We start from the raw sequence: 23,573 nt of genomic DNA, 5'->3' as shown, positions 1-23,573 counted from the left end.
TAACTCAGCAGTTAAGTGTCTGCCTTCGGCTCAGGGTGTGATCCTGGGGTCCTGGGATCAAGTCCTGAATTGGGCTCCCTGAATGGAGCCTGCTTCTCCCTCTGCCTGCCTCTCTCTCTCTCTTTGTGTTTCATGAATAAGTAAAATCTTAAAAAAAATGTTTTTTCAAACCCAAACCAGGTTGTAGCCTACAATTCTGTCCCAAGATTCCCCAGCTTATGAATCAGAAAACCAGCATCAAATCTCAGACTGATACCAACCCTAGGCCTTGGAAACTGGCAAACGAAAGGAGTTCAAGTCTACCTCCGAGTGCCAACAGGTGGGCAGGACAATAAAGAAATGAAAAAGTTCAGACATTTCTCCATCCTATTGAATGCTGACAGGCATCAGCCTCCCCTGATTAAATGAACATACACTCGTGACAAATTTCAGAGAAGAGGAATTGTTATCAATGTTATACCATTTCAGGTCCAGGATTGCAGAAGTGTCCCTCCTTTGGATCTCAAGCAGGGGGGAAGCAGTGCTGTCCTCACTAAAACTATACAAGTAGAGACGACCTAAACGGATCTGAGGCTCATCAAGGTCAGGTGCACTCTAAAAAGATACAGATGTATTCTGATTACCCTAAAAGATACTGAGAAACCCAAAGGATGGGGAAAGGAATCAAGGGAAAGAAAAGCTGTGCCAAGATTGTAGAACTCTGGGGGCACCTGGGTGGCTCAGATCATGATCCCAGAGTCCTGGGATGGAGCCCCGCATCGGGCTCCCTGCTCGGTGGGGAGTCTGCTTCTCCTTCTCCCTCTGCACCTCCCCCTGCTCATTTGCTCTCTCCCTGGAATAAATAAAATCTTAAAAAAAAAAAAAAAAAAGACTGGAACTCTGCCTGGAAGCAGCACCTCTGATCTCTAAGTTGGAGAAATGTCTCTTGTCTCGTATACAATTAATGTGTAAGAAGGCAAACTCTGCTGGACTCAGCATAAAATGCCTTTTTATTTTTATTTTTTTTAAAAGACTTTATTTATTCATGAGAGACACAGAGAGAGAGGCACAGACAAGGCAGAGGCAGAGGGAGAAGCAGGCTCCACGCAGGGGGCCCAATGTGGGACTCGATCCCGGGTCTCCAGGATCACACCTGGGCTGAAGGTGGCACCAAACCACTGAGCCACCCGGGCTGCCCATAAAATGCCTTTAAAAAAAAAAAAGTTTTATTTAACTAATCTCTATACCCAATGTGGGGCTTGAATTTATGACCTTGAGATCAGGCATCGCATGCTCTACCCACTGAGCCAGCCAGGTCCCTCTAGAATGCTCCTTCTAAGAGGGCTAACAGGACTCATCTGCCCTGGAAAGGTCCTGGCTTAGGACCTGTTGCTGGAGTGCCAGTTATTCTTAAAAGTGTCCTGGTTTGGATCTGAACAGACGCCTTCAAGAGATTAGGTATGGCTCCTTCAAATTCCCATTTCCTCTTTGCTCTAGGCTTCATCCATAAACTTAGAGCCACACCTGCACACAGGGGGCTTTCAAGATGCCCACTTTGCGTGCCTGGCTGCTCAGTTGGTGGAGGATACAACTCTTGATTTCAGGGCTGTGAGTTCCAGCCCCATTTTAGGTGTAGAGCTTACTTACAATAAAAAAAAAAAAAAAAAAAAGAAAGAAAGAAAGAAAGAAAAAAAAGTGCCCATTCTAACGCCCCCTCTGGCCACAAGGCCAATGTCACATCTGCATCTCCTGTGTGACTCTACAGACTTTTCTCTTCCAGCCTTCCCCACCGCAGGCCAGACATTTGTGGTCGGCTCTGCCTCCTGGGACCTCTCCTACACAAGAAGCAACGTGGGGAGCGCAGACCTAGACAGCGGCCTGAGGCCAGGAGGGCACCGCGCACCTTGCTCTCAGGGTCGGCGGCCTGGTCCCCCGGCTTCTGCAGCTGGTAGGTGCCGCAGGCCAGCAAGTGCCTGCAGCCTTCCAGCGGGCACCACTCCACCGAGTCCGCGGTGTACTCCGTGTCCACCGCCTGCAGCAGCCGGACGCGACTTCCCGTCACCCAGGTGTCAGACGCAGACGCAGCGGAGACAGGGCGGCGAAGGCGGGGTGGAGAGGCCAGGTTGAAAGCGGGGGTCGGGGTGGGGGCTGAGGTCGGCGGTGAGAGTAGGGTCGGTGTGGGAGCTGGGGTCCGCGGTGAGAGCGGGGGTCGCGGTCCGGGTGGGGGCTGAGATCGGCGGTGAGAGCGGCGGGGGGGGGTCGCGGTCCGGGCTGGGGTCCGCGGTGAGAGCGGGGGCGGGGGAGGTCGCGGTTGGGGTGGGGGCTGGGGTCCGCGGTGAGAGCGGAGCGGGTCGCGGTCGGGGTGGGGGCTGAGGTCCGCGGTGAGAGCGGGGGGGGTGTCGCGGCCGGGGTGGGGGCTGGGGTCGGCGGTGAGAGCGGGGGCGGGGGAGGTCACGGCCGGGGTGGGGGCTGGGGTCGGCGGTGAGAGCGGGGTGGGGAGTGTCGCGGCCGGGGTGGGGGCTGGGGTCCGCGGTGAGAGCGGAGGGGGTCGCGGCCGGGGTGGGGGCTGGGGTCGGCGGTGAGAGCGGGGGGGTGTCGCGGCTGGGGTGGGGGCTGAGGTCCGCGGTGAGAGCGGGGGGTGTCGCGGCCGGGGTGGGGGCTGGGGTCGGCGGTGAGAGCGGGGGCGGGGGAGGTCACGGTCGGGGTGGGGGCTGGGGTCCGCGGTGAAAGCGGGGGGCGGGTCGCGGCCGGGGTGGGGTCTGGGGTCCGCGGTGAGAGCGGGGGGGTGTCGCGGCTGGGGTGGGGGCTGAGGTCCGCGGTGAGAGCGGGGGGGTGTCGCGGCCGGGGTGGGGGCTGGGGTCGGCGGTGAGAGCGGGGGCGGGGGAGGTCACGGTCGGGGTGGGGTCTGGGGTCCGCGGTGAAAGCGGGGGCGGGTCGCGGCCGGGGTGGGGTCTGGGGTCCGCGGTGAGAGCGGGGGGGTGTCGCGGCTGGGGTGGGGGCTGAGGTCCGCGGTGAGAGCGGGGATTGCGTTCGGAGCGGCAAGGAGAAGAGCGCTGAGCTCCAAGCGGTCCAGTATTTTACTTCCGCCGTCGCCTCCCTCCTTTCCGGGACGCCGGGGCGGGACTTCCGGCCGCCGTGGCCACGCATCGGGCTAGGCTCGGGCGCCCCCTACGGGTCCCGGCACCAGCGCGCACATCCGGCCCTCCAGGGAGACGCGAGTATCTGGGGGGGGGGACAGCAGAGTGTCCAAAGGAAATCGCACAAAAGCTGGGCTCTTAGGAGGAGAGAAACAGGGCATGTAAGTAAGGGTGAGCAAAGGACCCAGAGGTTCAGGGAGCCTGGTCGGAGGCTGGCCCCCAAGGGGCTGGGCCATGCTGCCCTGTCCCTCATGTCCATCCTAGAGGGCTGCCGGCTGCTCCAGGGACGCAAAGACCCGCCCGCCAGGACAGCAGAGAAAGGAGCCAGGGACAGCCGGGGGCGCCTGATCCTCGCCGGCTGGGGTAGTGGGCAGGAAGGTGGACCCTCTGCAGGGTCAGCATCTGGGCCCAAAGGGAAGGGAGGACACCTGGCATAGCCACAATCTGATTTGGGAGACTTCGAGTAGATGTTGCTGCCATTCAAGAAAATTAACATACTCTACAGAATAGGTTTGGGGAAGGCAAGTTTTGGACATGGTTAATTAAGGATGGGTTAATTTGTCTCTCCAAAAAGATATGCTGGAGTCCTGTCCTACAGCACCACTGAATGTGACATTTGGAAACAGGGTCTTTACAGAGGCAATCCAGTTAAAATGAGGTCTGTAGGGTGAGCCCTAGTCCAATATGTGACTGGGATCTTTAGGAAGGGGTGATCTGTTCCCTATGCGGGACAGACCCACATAAGGAAGAGAATGTAAAAGCAGAGGACTGGTATTATGCATCCACAAGGCAAGGGACACCTGAAACTGCCAGAAACTAGGAGAGGCCTGGAACACACACACCTTTCCCTGTGTCTTCAGAGAAAGCGGAGTCCTGCCAACACCTTGATTTGGGACTTCTGACCTCCACAGTGGGATGACACATTGTTGTTTTAAGCCATCTATTTCATGACATTTTGTTATGATAGCCACAGGTAACTGGACATGGTGACACTGAAATCTATGTAGATACCTGGGGACTCACCTGTGGTTTAGCAGTAGGACTTTGGCTAAAAATACCGAGCAACAGAAAAGGGTCAGGAAGCAACAGGACTTTCTGAAATGGCTGGCTCAGTTGCTAGAGTATGCAACTCTTGATCTCAGGGTTATGAGTTTCTTTTTTTTGTTTTTGGGGGGGGGGGGTTATGAGTTTCAGACCCACACTGGGTGTACAGATTACATTTAAAAAAACAAAACAAAACCAAAAACTTAAAGGAAAAAAGTCTAAGTCAAGGGACGCCTGGGTGGCTCAGTTGGTGAAGCTTCTGCCTTCGACTCAGGTCATCACCTCAGAGTCCTGGGATCAATCCTGATGTTGAGCTCCCTGCTCAGCAGGGAGTCAGCTTCCCCTTCTGCCGCTCCTCCTCATTCACGCTTTCTCAAATAAATGAATAAAATCTTTTAAAACAATCTTAAAAAAAAGTCAAGCAGCTCCACATAGCACACTCCAAACAAGCCCCTAATTTTCACCATCTGAATGTTAAACATACTCTCAGATGTATGGCTACAAAGATCAAGAGATTGGGACCATCAGAGGAGAAAACCAGGGGCTGGTATCAGAGAAGGGACAAAGGAAACAAATAGGGGAAACAGCCTATGGATCCTATAGTACCTTCCTGACAGTGTCCATACCAGGGGACATGGCAGTGATGTGAGCAAAGGGGAGAGCCATCACATGTGCAACTTTAGGACCCTTACAGCCACCTTCCAAGCTCCATCCAGAGCCTTTCACGAGCACAGACCTGGGGGTGGAGGGGTGTCTCTAACACACAGTACAGGGGCATAGCCCAATCAGGAAACAGCTACCAGCTGCAGCACCTGCTTGAAACAGCCACATTGGACAGCAGTCCCTAGGCCAAGGCCACTCCCGATGAACCAAGTGACATGGAAGAAACCAACCACGTGTCAGGACCTGGTGTGGTGTTCTACAGGTCAGCTGAGACCTTTCAATGTAATTTTCTGATGAGTAAGTGACCACAGGACAACATGTGCTAGTCAGAGAATGCAGACAGACTGAAGTGCCCAGACACAAAGTACATGGGCAAGAACCATAGTCTATGGTCTGGTGCATCCTCATCCCAGAGCCTTTGTGTGAAAGCACACCCAAGGCCCTATACCTGGAAGATGACCCAAACCCCGTGACAGCCTACACAGTTTCCCCTCCACAGTCCTGACCAGCGCTGGCTTCTGGAAACAGGAGGGACACCAGCCCTGGGAACGTTCTAAGAGTTCAAGACAATTGTTATCTGTGAGACTGGTTCTCAGGATCACACATATTCCCTCCCCAAGAGGTTTCTGAGCCCCAATTACCACTCAGCCTAAGGTCTGGAGAGACCTAGAGTGGAACTCACCTACAGAGCAAAGATATCCTTGACCTAGAAAATAGGCTGCATCTAACTCACACACTGGCAAAGGGTTGAGCAAGTGGGGTTCTCTCACCTTGAGAGACCCTCCCTTAAGAGTTAGAACTGAGCCCTCCTGCTCCCTGTATGTTGCCTGATTTCCTCAGTCCTGCTCTCTAAGACATACTGCCCAAAAGGACTCCCCCAAGGACTGCAAAAGAACCTACCAGAAGCTCAACTCACAAACTGAAGCTGTCCCATGTCAGGGAAAGCAACGAGAACACACAAGGCAGAAGGAACACACTAGAAGATGGCGGAAAAGCTGCACGAGGTAAAGTATAGCAGGAATCCTTGGGACCAACATGGGGCATGGGATGGCCAGACTTCATTCTCTGAGGAAATAAAGCCTCTAGCAGTCTGGCTGGCTGGCTGGCTCTGGAGACCAGTAAGCTTGCAGGTGCACAGCCTGGCTTGTTGCCCTAATGTGGTTCTGCAAGGTGCACAAGACATTGCCCAGCCTTCAGACATCTGTGGCTCCCTGGAGGCAGACTCACTCACCCTGACTACTTTAATCCACAGGCAGGACTTCAGGAACCTGGCTGGGCAGAAGATCCACCAGTCAGCACATGAATAAAGGTGAGAATTTATCTGTGCCAGGCTGAGAACATTTCATCCCACTAACAGGGCCACCTATTCCATTACCCCAGCAACTCCTACACAGGACAAGCCCAGGTCTGGGTCTCAAGTACCCTGCCTCCCCCATCTCTCTCTCTCAGCCCAGGAATAAAGGCAACCTCCACTCCCACCCCCAGACCACCTCAATTCACTTAAAAAATAAACCTCAACACCATCAAGGGCAAAAAGGAGAGCACAGAACGGCTGAGGCACTCGATGATTCCACCCCTTTACTCTGCCTTGTAGGTATGACCCCATGCAGGCCACGCATGGGGCTGCAGGGGGCTACAGCTGCCCAGGAGAAGCTTCCACTATGTGACACTTTTTAGACTTTTTTAAACATGTGGCCCAACCGTTTGCCATTTGAGAATTACAGCAAATGATTCTATTTGTAATTTCTAACCCTCCCACTGCCTCCCCCCAAAAAAACTGTACATGAGTTTACAAACATATTAACATATAAATAATGAGAAGCGTCCTGGTGGGAGCCTCCCCAGCTGTCTCTGCTTGGAGATGAACACTGAGGGGAGAGCTGTGCCCACACAAAGTACCCATGACGAGAGGGCCTCTGTGGCAGTTGCCGTGGGTGCGCAGTCACTGGCTTCTTCAGCACCTCCAGGTCAGCTACCAGTCTGGGTCTGCTTTGCCCAAGGAAGATCTGGAAGTCCGGTCATCGCTCTGGCTCAAGCTCGTGCTGGAAAGGGCGCTTCTTCTCCCGACAGTGCTTCTTGTGGGCAGGCCAGTCCTTCTGCTGGCACTGGGAGCCACAGTACCGGGCCACCTGGCAACGCCCACAAATGTTGAACTCCCGGAGCTGAAAGGACACACAGAACCACCATGGCTTCACGATCACACCAAGGAAAACACTACCTCTCAAGCAGAAAGGACCCAGCAACCCCATGCATGAGGCTGGAGGGAACAGCCACTGCAATGGAGAAGCTGCTGGAGAGGGGGCTCTCAGAGAGACCTGGGAGTCTGTAGGGGCCTAGGACAGCGGGTGTGCGGCAGCCTGGAGCCAGCACTCACGGCAACACCTGTACCTGCTTCTCTCTCTCTTTTTTTTTTTTTTTTTTTTGGTACCTGCTTCTCGATCATCGTGCAGGGAGGGTAATGGCACTCATAGTAGGTACAGGAAGTCTCCTCCTCCTCTACCACGTCCCCATTGGCGTTGTAGTACCGGGTCACATTCAGGACAGGGAACTGCTCTTCTATGGGGTCCGTGGGAAGCTGCTGAATCGCCAGCCAGTATAAGCTTTGCTCCCTTAAAAAGAAAAGCAGATGATTCAGCACACTCCAGTCAGACAGCCAAGGCAGGGATATGACAATGACGTGACATCATGGCTCAGCTTTACAACGTGACTTTTCTTTGGCCCACTCCTACTACATAACATGGCTTATCTGTGTGTACAGAGCGGGGGTAGGTCTACCTTACTCATCAGTCTCCCAAAATCTGGGCCTGCAGTCTCAGGACAGACACCTGAGTGAGGCCTAGCAGCCCTTCTCTCTGCTCATGGCCCCAGAGGCATCTGCTTCTGCCCCAGCTGGTCTGCCTCCCCTTTGATGTTGTATATGCTCTAGGTCCTTAGTGGACCAGAAGCCTGCAAGTAAAGAATCCTCCCTGACCCTAGCTAGAGCTGAGGTGCCCTAACAGGCCCCACAGGAGCACAGGCTGGGAGGCAGTTGCAGGCCCCAGCAGCCCCCCAGTGCTAGATCACAAAGGAAGCACCACTCACCCTTCAAGAGCAAAATAACAGGTTAACACACCCTTCAACCTACCACCCCCATGGGGGCCAAGCCTTGAGAGACTAGGTTATTTACCAAAAGTAATTCAAAATGGATCAAGCACCTAAACTTAGGACCTCAGGGCACCTGGCTGGCTCAGTTGGTACAGCACAGTGCGTAACTCTTGATCTCAGGGTCAGGAGTTCAAGCCCCATGTTGGGCCTAGAGCTTACTTAGAAAAACAACAAAAAAAGGGCACTATCCACAGAGCTAACAAGGCAACACACAAAATAAGGAAAGAATACATGCAAATACATGCAAAGCTTCCATAACTCAACAAGAAAAAAAAAACAACCAAATTTAAAAATAGGCAAGGGGGGGAAGGTACGTGGGTGGCTTAGCTGGTGAAGCATCTGCCTTTGGCTTAGGTCATGATCCCGGAGTCCTAGAATCTAGCCACACATCAGGCTCCCTGCTCAGTGAGGAGTCTCTTCTCCCTCTCCCCCCTAACTCATGCTTCCTTTGTCTCTCTGGTGTTCTCTCATAAATTAAAATAAATAAATAAATAAATAAATAAATAAAATAAATAAATAAATAAATAATAAAATAACAAAAATAAGCAATGGGAGGCTGGGTGGCTCAGTTGGTTAAGCATCCGACTCTTGATTTCAGCTCAGGTGACAACCTTAGGGTCGTGAGATTGAGCCCAACGTTGGGCTCCGCACTCAGTGGGAAGTCTGCTTGATTCTCTCTCTCCTCCTGCCCCTCTCTCCTTCCTCTCTGTCAATAAATAAATCTCTAAAAATAGGCAAAAACCAGAATACACACTTCTCCAAAGAAAACATACCAACGGTCAAAAAGCACTTGAAAAATGTATTATCATTACCAATCATCAGGAAAATGCAGATCAAAACCACAATGAGATATCACCTCATACTCATTAGGACGACTATTCCTTTAAACAAAACAAAACAAAAACCAGACCATACTAAGTACTGGCAAAGATGTGGAGAAACTGGAGCCCTTGTGCACTGTTGATGGGAATTTAAAATGATGCAACCACCGTGGAAAACACTATGGTGGTTCTTCAAAATATTAAAAACAGCAATATATGATCCAGCAATTCCACTGGTGGGCATATGCTCAAACAAACCGAAGGTAGAGTCCTACAGAGACATGTGCACTCTTACGTTATGGCAGTATTATTCACAATAGCTAAAACATGAAAACAACTCAAGCATCTGTCGTGGTGTATAAAGGATTATCATTCAATCTTAGAGGATGGAAATCCTAATACAGGCTACATCAGGGATGAACCCAGAGGACATTGTGCTGAGATAAGCCTGTCACAAAAAGACAAATCCTGTAGGATTCTACTCCCAGGAGGCCCTAGAGGAGTCAGACCCAGACATGGAGAATGGGAGGGTGGGGAGGGGACTATGTTTAATGGGGACACAATTTCAGTTTGGGACAATGGAAATATTGTGAAAATGGCTGGACGGCTGGTGGAGATGGTGCACAACTATGTGAGTGTATTTGATGCCATTCAGAAATGGTTACGATGGGGGCACCTGGGTGGCTCAGTTGGTTGAGCGTCCAACTCTTGGTTTCCGCTCATGTTATGATTTTAGGATTATGCAATGGAGCTCCTGCTCAGCATGGTGCCTGCTTGAGATTCTCTCCCTTTCTCTCTGTGCCTTATGACCCTTTAGCCCCCACTGCCCAGGCACATTTTCATGCATGCTCCCTTTACCTCTCAAATATATAAATCTTTTTTTTTTCCAAATATATAAATCTTAAAAAAAAAAAAAAAAAAAGGGGGGGACACCTGGGTGGTTCAACAGTTGAACATCTGCCTTTGGCTCAGGGCGCAATCCCTGGATCCCGGGATCAAGTCCCGCATCGGGCTCCCTGCATGGAGCCTGCATCTCCCTCTGCCTGTGTCTCTCCCTCTCTATATAGGTCTCTCATAAATAAATAAAATCTTAAAAGAAAAATTGTTGGGGATCCCTGGGTGGCTCAGCGGTTTAGCGCCTGCCTGGAGTTCCAGGATCGAGTCCCACGTCGGGCTTCCCACATGGAGCCTGCTTCTCCCTCCTCCTGTGTCTCTGCCTCTCTCTCTCTCTCTATCATGAATAAATAATTTTTTTAAAAAAATTAAAAAAAAGAAAAATTGTTAATATGGTAAATGTTACATGCATTTCACTACAGTAAGTTTCCTAAAGGAAAGAAAAAGGGGAGAGTCAGGATGTAGGAGGGTGTTGTGTTCTGAGCCCTCGATGAAGTCCTACAAGACAGGCAAGTTTTGGCCCAGCTGGCTTTTAAAAGCAGAGAGGGATCCCTGGGTGGCTCAGCTGTTGAGTGCTTGCTTTAGGCCCAGGGTGTGGTCCTGGAGTCCCGGGATCGAGTCCCGCATCAGGCTCCCTGCATGGAGCCTGCTTCTCCCTTTGCCTGTGTCTCTGCCTCTCTTTGTGTCTCTCATGAATAAATAAATAAAATCTTTAAAAATAAAATAAAAAAATAAAAGAAGAGAGAAAAACACTTTGACAAAGAGGCCCTTCCCCCTAACAGATGAGACCCCACATTGAAGGAAACCAGAGCAAGAGATACAGGCCTGAGAGAAAGCCACAGGGCCATATTCCCTGCCTCACAGACAGGGTGACTCCCACAAGACCAGCTTCATGGAGACTACCAGCTGAGAAATGGGGGACACAGAATGTGTAGGCCAGCTAAGAGTTCAGGCTGCACTCAGGCTGGCTCTGACCTACAAGTGATGTGACCACTGCTGAACTTAGGTCTAAATCCCTGGCTGACAAACTAAGGATGGCACCACTGGGTTGGCTCCTGGGATGACACAAAGGAGAGAGCCTCAAGAGCCCAGCCTCAATCCTGGGCCTCCCAGAAGTGGCCTAGGGGAGCATGGGGGCAGCTGGCCCCAACCCAGCAGAGGACACTGGACAGGGTGGCTTGGGGCATAACAGATACTTTTCCAAACAGGTGTTCTCAATTGCGGTTCTTATTTCATGACCATAGAAGGTGTTCAGATGAGTTAATGTTAACATTCAACCACAGATTGGCCAAACCATGAGTCACACAAAGGCCTTAAGTAACAGATTTCATTACACAGAGTTCTGGACGGAGCAGATCTACTGCTGGGTGAAGGGGTAGATGGTGTCCCCTAGGTATGCAGTAAGCGGTAGGAGACCTGTCTGCTTCTGTTCACACATCCATGTTGGACAACCCAGGGTGGATCCGTGGACACTGATTCTGTGGGTAACACCACCTTCCCAGAGGCTCAGGACATGCACAAACCCCAGAGAGCCCCTGTGACCCCACAGATGATGCACGTGTGGCCAGGAACATCCTGGCTCATTTCAGCTCCCAACTCCCATCCTGCTGGTTTTCCCACTCTTCCCAAGGGCTCCATGAAGCTCAGACCTGGGCTGCTCTTGGAGCCACAGGAACTGCCAACTGCCTTCAACATCCTACTCGCCAAATGGAATGCCTGTGCCGTCCTGAGCAGAAGTTTTCAGGACCACACAGAGATGGAGGCTGAGCAGCAGATCCCCTAAAATACATCATCCTGCTTCTTCTAAAGATTTTTTAAATTAATTAATTAATTAATTAATTTATTTATTTATTTATTTAAGAGATAGAGGCAGAGGCAGAAACAGATTTCCCATTGAGCAGGGAGCCAGATGTGGGGCTCAATTCCTGGACCCCTGGGATGATGACCTGAGCCAAAGGCAGATGCTTCACCAAATGAGCCACCCAGGTGCCCCATGTCTTGCCTCTTTTATTTTTATTATTATTATTATTATTTTTTGTCTTGCCTCTTTTAAACCACTGTTTACGTTAAATGTTTAGCAAAAGAGTGTGACAAAAAAAGACATGTGTTTGCAGGGGGCATCCTAGCTCCAACTTTTCTCAGGCGCACAGAGCAAACATGCCTATGTGCAGGTATCCAGTCCAAACGACCCTTCTCCCCACTAGAGCTAATATTAGAAAACTAACCCAAAAAAATAACCATCAAAATAGTATTGTATCCCCACGAAAAAAACAGGGATCCCACACTTTGAGGTAAAATAACTAAGGTCTCCATGTCTACAGAGGCATCAGAACAGACACAGGGGCTCCTCTTGTTATCAAGAGCTTGGAGGACAAAGCACCTGGGTGGCTTACTTGGTGAAGCACCTGCATTTGGCTCAGGTCATGATCTCAGGGTCCTGGGATCTAGCCCTACACAGAATTCCCTGCAACTCTCTGGGAGTCTGCTTCTCCCTCTCCCTCTACCCCCCGACCCCCCGGCTCTTGCTCACTTGCACACTCTAATAAATAGAATATTTAAGAAATAAAAACACAAGGGCTTGGAGGAGGGCTTTCCCCCAGAGGCACCTCCACTGGCTTCAGCAGGCCCTGAATGAGACCCACCTTTGTTTGCTGGATGTCTCTTCTGCTTTGGGACGCCAGCCCCATGGCACCAGCTGCAGGTTGTCCAGGCGGTTGTCCACAGTCACAGCATTGAGATGTACCACCTGAAAGCCGGGAGCAATGCCTCCCCTGTGCCGCTCCCTAGGAAACAGACAAGTCTTGCAATCGGCCACCTCAGGCCTCCCTAAATACTTCAGCTGTGGGATCTGAACTGGCCCCTCGCCACACTGACAGAGAGCGTCAGGAACAAGGCTGCTGAGAGGAATCCAAGTATGTCAGTCAGTCTGTGGTCAAACAAGATGGACCATGCTAACAGTTCAGCCCCTTGATTTGAGAGCTGGGCTGCAAAAAGCCAAGGATGGAGCCCCCAACCATCAAACACACAGCCTAGAGAACACCCCATCTGAGCAGTTCCAAGCAGCAGTTCCACCGTGGACGCCACGAGGAGGCAGGCCATTCCTCACATCCCACCAACAGGCTCAGCAAGAACACAGTGGACGGAGCAGAGTCCTCCCTACCCCAGAGAGAGAGCCATGCCCAGTACAAGTGCCTGAGCAGAAAGTGCACTTTTAGACTGCTCCATTAGTGGTACGCTATACAAATGAGCCATTCCTCTGGGTTAGCGGCAATGATTCAAAGGTAACAAGAGGGGTGGTGGGGGGAGCATGACTCCGATAACACATCCTCTGTCAACAGGGACAGGTTGCTGCATGCAGTACCCAAATGAGGAACAAGCAGCTCATAAACACCTACCACAGCAGCTCGTGAAGGAGCCTTCCTGACCCTCTTCCTCGGTTTTTGTCAAAGGCATATGCGAATATCTTAGCACCATTTCCATCTGCATCTACTTCCATCCGGGCCTGAGAGAGAAATGGTCTGTTAAAAAGCCTTCAGGTCTCAGCTACATTTTCAAACTTTATTAAAGAAGTGAAGTGAAACAAACAAGTTAGAGCAAATATATGAGGCCTCTTTCTGGGACCCCGGGCTTTGCAGAGGCTCCCAGACATGAGAAGCCAGCCCTGTATCCCAACATACTCCACAAACCACTCTGCAAAACACTGTAGACATAAAGAGACAAGTTTTCCTACTCTTAGAAAATGCCCACAATTCAGTGAGAAAAACAAACCCTTGAACAAGTAACTAATAGCTAAGCCCTGAACACGTAGGGTAAGGTACAGAGCCCCCACACAGGTGAAAATCCGCATAGGACTTTTAACTTCCGGAGACTTCACTGATAGCTTGCTCTGGACCAGAAACCTTACTGAGGCAAACAAGTGATTAACACAAACTTTGTATGTGAGACATATCGTATGCTATATTCTTAAAGAAAACTGTTTTCAAAGAAGTCATGATGAAATATATTTACAGTAATAGACTATGTTTATCAAAACCCCCCCACATCTAAGTTAACCTGTGCAGTTCAAACTCTTGTTCAAGGGCCACCCTTTCTGTAAAAACACGAAGGGCTGAGATAAAGCATAGTGGGTCCACAGAGCCCTCAAGGATTTCTGAAGTGGAGGAGCCGGTAGGTGAGGATGGGCAGGTGAACAGAAGCTCATCCCACAGAGAAGAGTGGAAGGCAAGGGAGCTCAGGAAGATGGGGGATGGAGGAACGCTGGGCCAAGGCCAGAAGAAACATGAGGTGGCATTGGACAGTCCCCTAGGGAGCCAGGGCTTATCCAACTGAACATCATCACAAACACGACACAATGTGATCTACTTGCACCAGGGTGAAAGTGGGAGAGAACCAACAACACAGGGTAAAACCCATTCCTCCTGACCCTCCTCAAGCAATGGCTGAAAGCAGGCCCACAGAGAAACAGCCATCCTTACCTCAAAGGAGTAGCCCTCCACCAGCGGGATATCTTGCTCATCTATCAGTGTGTACTTCGTCTGGAAATTAACCACGTTTCGCAATGTTACATTCAGGGTCACAGTAAAGTTTTAGTAACAGAAACCGCCCCTTCAGGTTAAATGAGGCTAGCAGGTGAGGGGCACCAAGTACCCTACCCCCAAGGCAGGTGGTCATTTCCCACTCCAGACTGTCCCAGAGGAGTAGGAATCAGGCTTCACTTCCCATCCATACGCGCCTAAGCCCTAAGTGCCCCTGGACTGGCTAACCTCTAAGCTGTGTTTCAGGTGCTGCTGACCCTCATTTGAGACTGGGGCTTCCTCGGAACAGAGGAGGGGCCCTGGAGTGAGACAAGGCATACAGAAGGCCTCGAAAACATTTATTTATTAGGATGGGTGGCAGTACACAGGTGCTCACTGAACTGTTTAGCTTTCTTCTGAAATGTTCCAAATAAGTTTTAAAGGATGATCTGAATGCAACCAGTCACTGAATAAGAAAAGGTCTCAGAGCCGATGGGGAGCCCACCCTTCCCCAGGTAAAAAGCCACATTCCTCTTGCAGGAAAGGCAGGAAACGGCCCCCCAAACGGACTAGTCTCATTCTTGCTCGGGGAGCCTCCTTCTAAGATCTAAGTCGGTTTTACCTTCATCTGACTGCCTCTGCTCCTGTCTCCCACCAGGAGCTGCCGCCGCTGGGGATGGGAACAGGGTTCCCATCCAGGGTAAGGTCCGTGGCTGGAGCAGCTGCACGGCCGGCCGGCTCCTGGAAACAGCCAAGCCTCAATGCCCACAGGTGCCAGGAAGCCCCGGCCTCGAACCCGCGGAGGGCGGGGCCAGGTAAGGGAGAGAAGCAGAGGGAGGCCCTGCTCCGGGAGGCCCATCGAGGCCCGTCCGCACTCGGCCAGCGCCGGCAGCGTGAACCCCGCGCGAGGCTCCACGACGGGCTGGCGGGCGCCGACACGCACGCACACCGTCCTGCCGCCTCGGAAGGGCGCTGTGCTGCCCGCGGGGACCCTTCGCCCGCCCGCCCGCCCGCCCGGCTCCGCAGCCCCCGACCCCACGGCCCCAGCCCAGCGTCCCGGCCCCGCGGCCCCGCGGCCCCGCGCCCCCGCGCCGCTCACCTTCCCGGCCACCCGGCCGAGCCGCACGATACCCAATTTGAAGTCGGTCATGGCCAGGCCTGCGCTCGGCCGGCGGCGCCGCTCCCTCGGGAGGCGCCGGGCCGGGACCGGGACCGGGGCCGGGGCCGGGCCGGGGCGGCGCCGCGGCGCGCCGGGTGGGCCGGGCCGGCGGGCCGGGGTCGGGGCCAGGCGGGACGAGGCTGGGCCGGGCTCGGGCCGCCGCCGCCTCGGGCCCGCCGGACCTGCCACGCGCCACCGCCGCCGACGCCGCCACCGCCGCCGCCGCCGCCGCCGCGCGCACCACCGCGAGCGGAGCCGGAGGCGGGGTGCGACGCGGACACACCCCCGCCCGCCGCCGACCCGCCAATCGCGGGGTGCGCCCCGCGCCGGCCTGCGCGCGCCGCCGCGCCGTGGCCAATGGGAGGAGGGGAAGTACGCCGGCGCACTGAGGAGCAGTGGGAGCGCGGGGGAGGGGCGCGGCCGAGGGCGGCGCTTGCGCGGCCGCCCCGCGCTACGTCAGTTTCGCGGGAAGCTTTGTGCTGGCGGCCGCGCTGCGGCGTCTTGCTCCCCGCTGGCCGCCCTCGGCTCAGGCCGGGCGCCGGCCCCAACGCCCGGCCGCGGCCCTGCCCCTGGCCCCCGAACCCACGCGCCGCCCCCTCGCGGAGGGGCGGCCCGAAGGGTCCTGCGGAACTCGCTGCGGCTCCCGGTAAACGGCTCCGCACCCGCGGGACGGCGGGCGAGGGGCGAGGGGCGCGGGCCGCCCTACTCCCTCCTTGGACACCGCCCCTGTGCCAACGGGGCCCGTCTCCCCCGCACTGCCTGCGCTCGGGCCGCCGCCGCCTTCCCCGCGGGTCGGGCCGTGAACCGGGCTGCGGTGATGGGCCCGCGGCCGCTCTGCCCTCCGCTCGCTCCTGCTGGGCGCTTAGGGCGGGAGGACCTGGAGGCTGGAGGGCGCTCGGGGCGGGAGGACACTCGGGGGCCGCCGCCCTTGTTACCTAGCAACCACCCCGCCGCCCGCACTCCCACTGAAAGTACCCGGGAGTGCAAATCAGAACGGCCCGTGATGAGTGATAAAGGCAGTGGGGGAAACCAGGAGAGCAGCATTAGGAGGCTAGGGGCCTAAGGAAGGTGGTGGGCAGGCTCTGCCCCATTGACTCATGGACTTGAACAGTGTAAGGAGTGGAGAGAGCACCATGTGGGCATCTGGGGGAAGAGCTGGCCACAGGGCCCTGGGCTGGGATGTTGGGAAAAGTGGGATTGTCCGCTGTGACCAGACAGGAGTTCAGGACAGGAACAGGGCTGAAGATTAGAGATGTGGGAGCCAAGGGTGGTGGTTAGTAGGCTCTTAGAAGAACGTTGATTTCTATACTTAGCAAAGGGAGGCGGTTGGAGAATTTGAATAGAGCAGCTTTTCCATGAGCCAGGCTGGCTGAGGGGTACAGTAGTTTAGGGGGAAGACTGGAAGCAGGAAGGCTGTGGAGCCAGTGAATACAGCAGCTAGTCAGGGGGTGATGGTGGTGTTTGGACGTGCGGGGCCAGTCTTCTGTAACAGTCCGCTTAAACCTGTTTATGCTTCAGTAACAATCCTATGTTCTCAGCAGCTTAGCAAAATAAACATGAATTTCTTGTTCATGCTACGCATTCAGGCTGCCAAGCAGTTGACTGTATGAGGATAGAGTTCAAGGGAGCAGTCCAGCCTGGGGTATAAATTTGGCATTCATTAGCACACTTGTTTAAAAGCCAACTGGATGAGATCACATCAGAAGAAAATGCAGACAGCGAAGAGAAGTCAAAGACAGCCTGGATGGATACTCCCTTATTAAGGGGAAAGAGAGGCTGAAAGGAGGAGCAGACCATGAAAAGAGAGAGGTGTCAGGTAAGAGGAAAACCAGGAGAAAAAAAAAAGAAAACCAGGAGAGAGCAGTAGCCTGGGAGCCAAGTGAAGGCTGCGTGTGAAAGAGGCGTCCGCTGTGTTGGGTGCTGCCCTTTGGTCCTGTACCTTTGGAGTCTGGAATTAGTAGCTGAGCACCATGAGGACACCAGCAGCCTTGACGAGGACAGCGCTTGATGGAGTGATGGCAAACTACATACAACTGACCGGTTAAAAGGAAGAAGGTTGGAGGCAGTGAGACAGACAACGCTTCTCAGGTGTTTTTGCTAAAAACAGGAGCAGAGAAATGGGGCCAAAATTGGAAAGGGAAGGGAAGTGGAGAGATTGTTGGTTTTATATAGGGAGAGGAGATGGCATGTTTGCTCACCAGCAGGAATGGTCCCATAGAGGAGAACTTGGGCGAGGGGAGGGCTGGAAAGGTAGGCAGGATTGTGGGTGGCCCAGCTTAGTAGGAAAGAGAGGCTGGTGTAAGGTTTCTGGGAGGCAAATGGGTGTGGAGTTAGGACTTTGAGGGAGTTCTCCACCTGTGAGAACTTTCTACTTTCTCACCTAAGTAGAAAACGAAGTCATCCTTTGAAAGTGACCACAGGGGAGCAAACGTTGGCAGTGCAAGGAGAGGGGTGCAGGAGTGATGGGACTGGCTGGAAGAGAAGCAGGAAAAGGCAGCAGGACGGCCCAGTGGTGTTTAGGGCGCCAGGCAGGATGACTTCCCCAGCCTGCGTAGACTGCCGCAGAGAAGGTAAGGAGAAAGAAAAGGGGTGGGTATGGGTTCTGGCCCGGATGCTTGCCTCACAGTGGTGAGAGTGCCAAAAGAGGAAAGGAGAGAGGACAACAGAGGGGTGAGGCCAATGGGTTAGAGTTCCCAGGAGGGTCCTACGGATTGCAGGAGTCAGGGTGCTAGAGAGAGTGGGCTAGCAGGACAGGAGATGGTAGCCAAAGATGTGTGGGCCTGAGACCACAAGGGCTGCAGCTTGGTGACGACTGTAGGCTTCCGTGCAACCCAACCACTCCAAAACCTACTAGCTTAAGACGACATTGATTCATGATTTTTTGCAATTCTATGATTGGGGGTCTTATGTTCCACATGGTGTCAGCCAGCTTTCCTCCTTTGGTTGCACTTGGCTGGGAACTCACTGGAGCATCTAATTTCTTTTCTAGGTAACTTGCCTTTGAGTGACGCCTCATTATTCAGGGTTCCTGCAAGGCCAGGCAGGATAACTGGACTTCCTTCCAGCATGGAGGCTGTGCTTTGAGTGACAAAGTCCCACTGTGCACGCATTTATTGGACCTCCACTTGAATCATTCTTGCTAGTACACCACTGGCCAAAGCAGGTCACCAGGCAAGCCCAAAGTCAGTGTAGGAAGTCTGTCCACAAGTGTGGTTCACGGGGGGGACCACTAGTGGAATGAACGGCCTGCCCTAATCCATCCTCTGGGCTCTAATGACTCATGTTCCTCCCTCTTGAAGAGTGCACCTCGCAAGTGACCCCAGGATCACCATCTCATCAAGACATTAGGCTTGGAGTCCAGTATATTGTTATGTGCAACAGGCCCAGGTGGATGAGGCACATTGGGTGTGGCCCTTTTTGCTCCAAGGGCACATTATCTGCCCCCCAACACCCAACATTTAGTGCTGAAGCACACAGTACAAGTGAGCAGACATCCTGTTCAAAAAGGGGGAGTATAGGAATCCCTGGGGGGCTCAGCGATTGGGCGTCTGCCTTCCGCTCAGGGCGTGATCCTGGTCCTGGGATCGAGTCCTGCATTGGGCTCCCTGAATGGAGCCTGCTTCTCCCTCTGCCTGTGTCTCTGCCTCTCTCTCTCTCTCTCTCTCTATGTCTCATGAATAAATAAATACAATCTTTAAAAAAAGGGGGGGAGTATACCCTTAGTCACTGGTCCACAGCAATTTTGGAATCCAGCTAACGCCTGTCACAATATTCCTGGATCAGGGCTTGTCTGCTCCCTGTAAGTGGCTCCCTCGGCTACTGTTGTCAGTGTTTGGGGTTCCTCACTCTGGGCACTGGGCCCTGCATGTGCAGTGACCCCCTTTCCATAGGAAATGGCCTGTGTTTGCAGCTGAGTGGCTTCGTTGGTCTGCTTCCTGACAGTAGAAAGTAAGAGCTCAGTGGGTGGCTGGGTGGCTCAGTGGTTCAGGACCTGCCTTTGGCCCAGGGCGTGATCCTGGAGTCCCGGGATTGAGTCCCATGTCGGGCTCCCTGCATGGAGCTTGCTTCTCCCTCTGCCTGTGTCTCTGCCTCTCTCTCCCTCTGTGTCTATCATGAATAAATAAAATCTTTAAAAAAAAAAAAAAGGAGCCCAGATCCCTCTTTTATTTCAAACGTGTCCATTTTACATTTAAGTTCAAGCAGATACACCCCTTAAAATATGGATTTTCTATATATCAAATAGTAACTGGTTTCACTAGACAAAAGCTCTGCTGAAAATGTTTTTGAGAAGAAGGCTCTTCGGTCCGGTGGCCGTGAGTCAGGTGCTGTGGGACAACGTCAAGACTCTTAGAAGCCCTTTTGACAGGCTGATGAAGTCTACGAGGATTCCCCACTCCCGCCTGAAAGCCTCAGAAGTCTTAACAAGGGATCATAGAACCATACCCTTGAATTTACTTTCATGTTTTGCTGGCAGTGCCCTGGATTTAATCTTCACCATGATGCCATTTCTTACCTTCAGAATTTTTTGCTAGTTGGGAAGGCTAGAAATGAGAAAGAGTTCTGACTTTCTACCTCAGCAAGACCTGGATTGGAAATACTTCCTCTAGGTTGTGCCAGAACATGCAAGTTACGTCTTTAATTCTTTTATTTAACTTTAGCCTAACTGAACAAAGCCAACTGGCCTTAAAGTTCCCTGCCAGGAAAATCAGATCCTTAGACACAGTTTCCACTTTCCTTGTTTCCACAGGCCGTAGGCTCACCATTTTCATGCCGATTCTGAACATGGCCTCCCTCATCCAGCCTCCATCAGCAAAGTTCTTGTTGCCAGTGTCCACCTGCTGCCTGCTCCAAAGTCAGTGCCAGATTTTAGAATTTTATTATGGCAGTATCTCACTTCTAAGTACCAATTTCTGTCCCAGCTATCTATTTTGTTGCATAATTAACCACCCAAAATGCAGTGGTTCAAAACAACTTTATTTTTGGGCGCCTGGGTGGCTCAGTCAGTTATGTGTCTGCCTTTGGCTCAGGTCATGATTCCCTGGACCCTGGGATCAAGCTCCCTGCTCCCCTGGCTTGTGCTCTCCCACTTTTTCTCAAACAAATAAAATCCTAAAACAAACAATTAAACAAAAAACAACCAAAACCCAACTGTATTTTCTTGTGATTCTGTAATCTAACTTGGGCTCAGGTGGTTGGTTCTTCTGCAGTTGGCTGGTGTGGCAGATTGTCTCAGATTGTCCTAGTTCCCTCCCTACGTGTGATGCATCACCCATGTTGGTCCTGTAACTGTTTTAACGCACTTAAATGTGGTGGAAAGTTCTGGGACTTCTCAGTCCAGGCCTGAGGATTGGCAGCTTCAACTTCCTCTCTATAGGGGGCTTGCTGTCAGGTATTCAGCCTCATTGTCTGGAGACCATCATGCTGTGCAGGACCCCAAACTAGCCATGTGGACAGGCCTCATGGAAGAGACACCTAACCAGCCTCAGTCGAGGCATCATACATGTCAGTGAAAAGAGCGATCTTGGACATTCTGCCCTTAACACACCCCACCCAGAGTGGAAAAGTGCAGCCTGATTTTCAGAATAAGTAGTAAATCAAGGCGATTTGGGTCACTCCTACAGCTTGCAGTTATTGGGGTATGTAAGTGAGTAAAGCAGGCAGCCTGAGAGGATTTCACTCCCCTGGCAGGCATTCTCTCTCTCTCTGTGATCTTTTGAAAAGGTAGCTCAGGACTCTGAGAGAATGTGGACAAGCTGCAAGGCCTCCTCAGAACCTGCAACCTATAAGGCATGTCTTTCATTGCAGCTCTGCCAGTTAAGTCAAGAGGCTAGCCCAGATTCAACAGGAGGGAAAAGAGCCTCCCTCCTGGTGGGAGGAACAGCATGAATGTAAAGGGATGGGGCAAGTTGTTGCCAGACATCTTTGTAGACCAACTAAGGAAGCAGTAGGACAGGGCAGGACAGGGAAGGTTCTTGGAGAGGAGTCCTGGGAACAAGAGCTTAGTTGATCATGTTGTTATTTTCTGTATCTTATGATGCTTGTTCATTTTGGGGGCCTTGCTGGCTGGGGAGAGGCTGCCACTTCCAGACTTAACTAATTCTTAGAAATAGTAACTGGCCTGCCCTGGACCACACCTTTCACATGCAAAACAACCAACCCAGAAGTCAAATCCTCAGATACCTTTATCAAACACACATCAATATTCCCCTGTCCTAAATCACCATGGGGCCAGGTACCCGACAATTAGAGACCACCTCTGCAGCCCTGAGGCCACCGGAATTATTCAAACCCATCTGATCCTAAGCTTGTCGAAACTTGCTTACCCTGCTGCACCCACTCCTTTTCACAGAAGACACCACAAAGGCTCTGGGCTGTGCTCTCTCCTGGCAAATTCAGCCTCCTGCCCAGTCCTGGTAGTTCCTTGTGCCCACTCCTCTTGGGTCAGTTCTAAACTCTTCTTTCAAGGCAGTTGTCTCTGCGTCTGTCACCTTTTCATACCTGATTAAAACAATCCCAGGTGCCTTTTAAGAAGGCAAGGGGTTGGAAGCATCACCCACGTGGATTCTGGAGGCACTAAGAATTCCTGCAACAGTGGTATTGGAGACAATGACAGAGTCAGGAGCTGAAATCACCAAAAAATAAGGGGGGCTGACCCGGGCATTGAAGATGACAGTAACGGTGCAGCAGGTGGATTACCAGTCTGAGAAAATGAGTTAAAGCTGGGAGCCTTTGGTTTGGAAGTTGTTCTGAGTCAGGAGGGCACACACTCCAGGCCCAGACCTGGGGTGGGGTGTGTGTGTGTGAAAACAAACATCTACAGGTGAGAGGAGAGCATGTTTGCGCAGACACTGTAAGTGAGAGCACAGCAGAGCTTTCCAGGACAGGGGATGGTGGGTGACCAAGCTGACTTGGGGGGGGGGGGGGCGGTTCCAGTTTCTCACCTTTATCTTAGTGCAGCCAACACAAAGATCTCGCTCTTTCCCTGAACCCTCCCTTCTTGACTTGTGCTGTGGACTTGGGCATTTATGGGTTGTCCACAATCCTCCCCAGGCCCACAGGCACCCTGAACTCCTAGTTCGGGGGAATCCCTCCATTTCCATGGTACCGACAGGCAAATATCTTAAGTGCGACCAATCAGACCCCTCCCCACACTCCCAACACCTGAGTCCCCAGCGAGCCAGGTGGGGCCTGGAGCTGGCTGCATGCTCCTGGCCCCCCAGGCCCCTCCTCTGTCTCAGTCTGGCCCCGTGGGATCCCTCCAGCCTACAAACCCCTCTCCTTTTGCTGCAGGGCTAGATCCGGTTTCTGTGGCTTTCACCCCAAACTCTCGGTGTCATCAGCGCTCTGATTTGAGTCACCCTCTCCAAACCGGGGACTGCCAATCTGTGGTCCTTTGTCTCCCTCACACACGTGCGGACACCTACTTAATGCGCGTCCTGTAATCTGCTCGTGGTGACTTTGTCCCGTCCCCAATTTATCTCTAAGCCAGTCTAGATACAAAGACTACAAGGACACCCTGCGCAAGCATCGCCCTCCCTCGCTGCGCTCCCTCTCGAGCCCCCAAACCCCGGGTTCCCGCTCCTCAAGCCCTCCCAGATCCCAGATCCCGCAGGTCAGAGGGGGTCCCTCCTCTCTCACCTCCCCCCGCCCCGGACGCCGCTTGCACAGTCGGGGACCCACATCTTCGGGGCTGGGGGGGCTCCGGTCCGCGGCCTCCGCGCGAGTCTCGCGAACCCCCGGGTCCACTCGTCGCCCACCGCAGGGGCCCGGCCCGCCCATAGGGAAGAGGACTCTGGGCGCTGGGGGGCCCGCCCCCGCGAGGTTCTACCCCCCCACCCCGAGCGACGCGGGGCGGCCCTCCGCAGCGAGCACGCCGACACCTGGCAGGGCTGGGGAGGCGCGCCGGCGCGGGGCGCCCTTAGACAGGTGAGTCGGCAGCTCTGCCCCGAGCAGCAGGCGGCGCCCGTGCGCCGGGCCGACCTCCACCCGTGGGCGGGCCGGGAGTTGGTGCAGAGGAGGGGGATGGGGAGGGAGATGGGGCGGGGGCGAGGGGGCCGGAGCCCGGTGCGGGGGGCGGGCGGGGATAGGAAGGGGACTCTGGGGGCGGGGGATGGACCCTGGGGGCGGGACGGGCCCGGGACGGTGGGGGGGCGGGCCCGGCGAGGGGCGGGCCCTGGAGGGGGCGGGCCCCGGAGGGCGGGGCTGGGAGCGCGGCGGC

General features: G+C 53.4%; 1 protein-coding gene across 1 annotated transcript; it reads right to left on the bottom strand.

Moving 5' to 3' along the window:
* Positions 1-6,376: 6,376 nt before the first annotated feature.
* Positions 6,377-15,451, bottom strand: ZMYND19 (zinc finger MYND-type containing 19). Its single transcript, XM_025476026.3, has 6 exons — positions 15,296-15,451; positions 14,158-14,217; positions 13,078-13,184; positions 12,325-12,465; positions 7,252-7,432; positions 6,377-6,985 (listed from the first exon to the last, which is right to left on the bottom strand). The coding sequence occupies exons 1-6, from the start codon at positions 15,344-15,346 to the stop codon at positions 6,842-6,844; spliced, it is 684 nt and encodes a 227-aa protein (XP_025331811.1). The 5' UTR covers positions 15,347-15,451; the 3' UTR covers positions 6,377-6,841.
* Positions 15,452-23,573: the final 8,122 nt, after the last annotated feature.

The sequence above is a fragment of the Canis lupus genome, chromosome 9 (genome assembly GCF_003254725.2).
Source record: "Canis lupus dingo isolate Sandy chromosome 9, ASM325472v2, whole genome shotgun sequence".
In the NCBI taxonomy this organism is placed as follows: domain Eukaryota; kingdom Metazoa; phylum Chordata; class Mammalia; order Carnivora; family Canidae; genus Canis; species Canis lupus.
The sequence above is the reverse complement of the archived record's forward strand: the minus strand, read 5'-3'. Positions and strand labels throughout refer to the sequence as shown.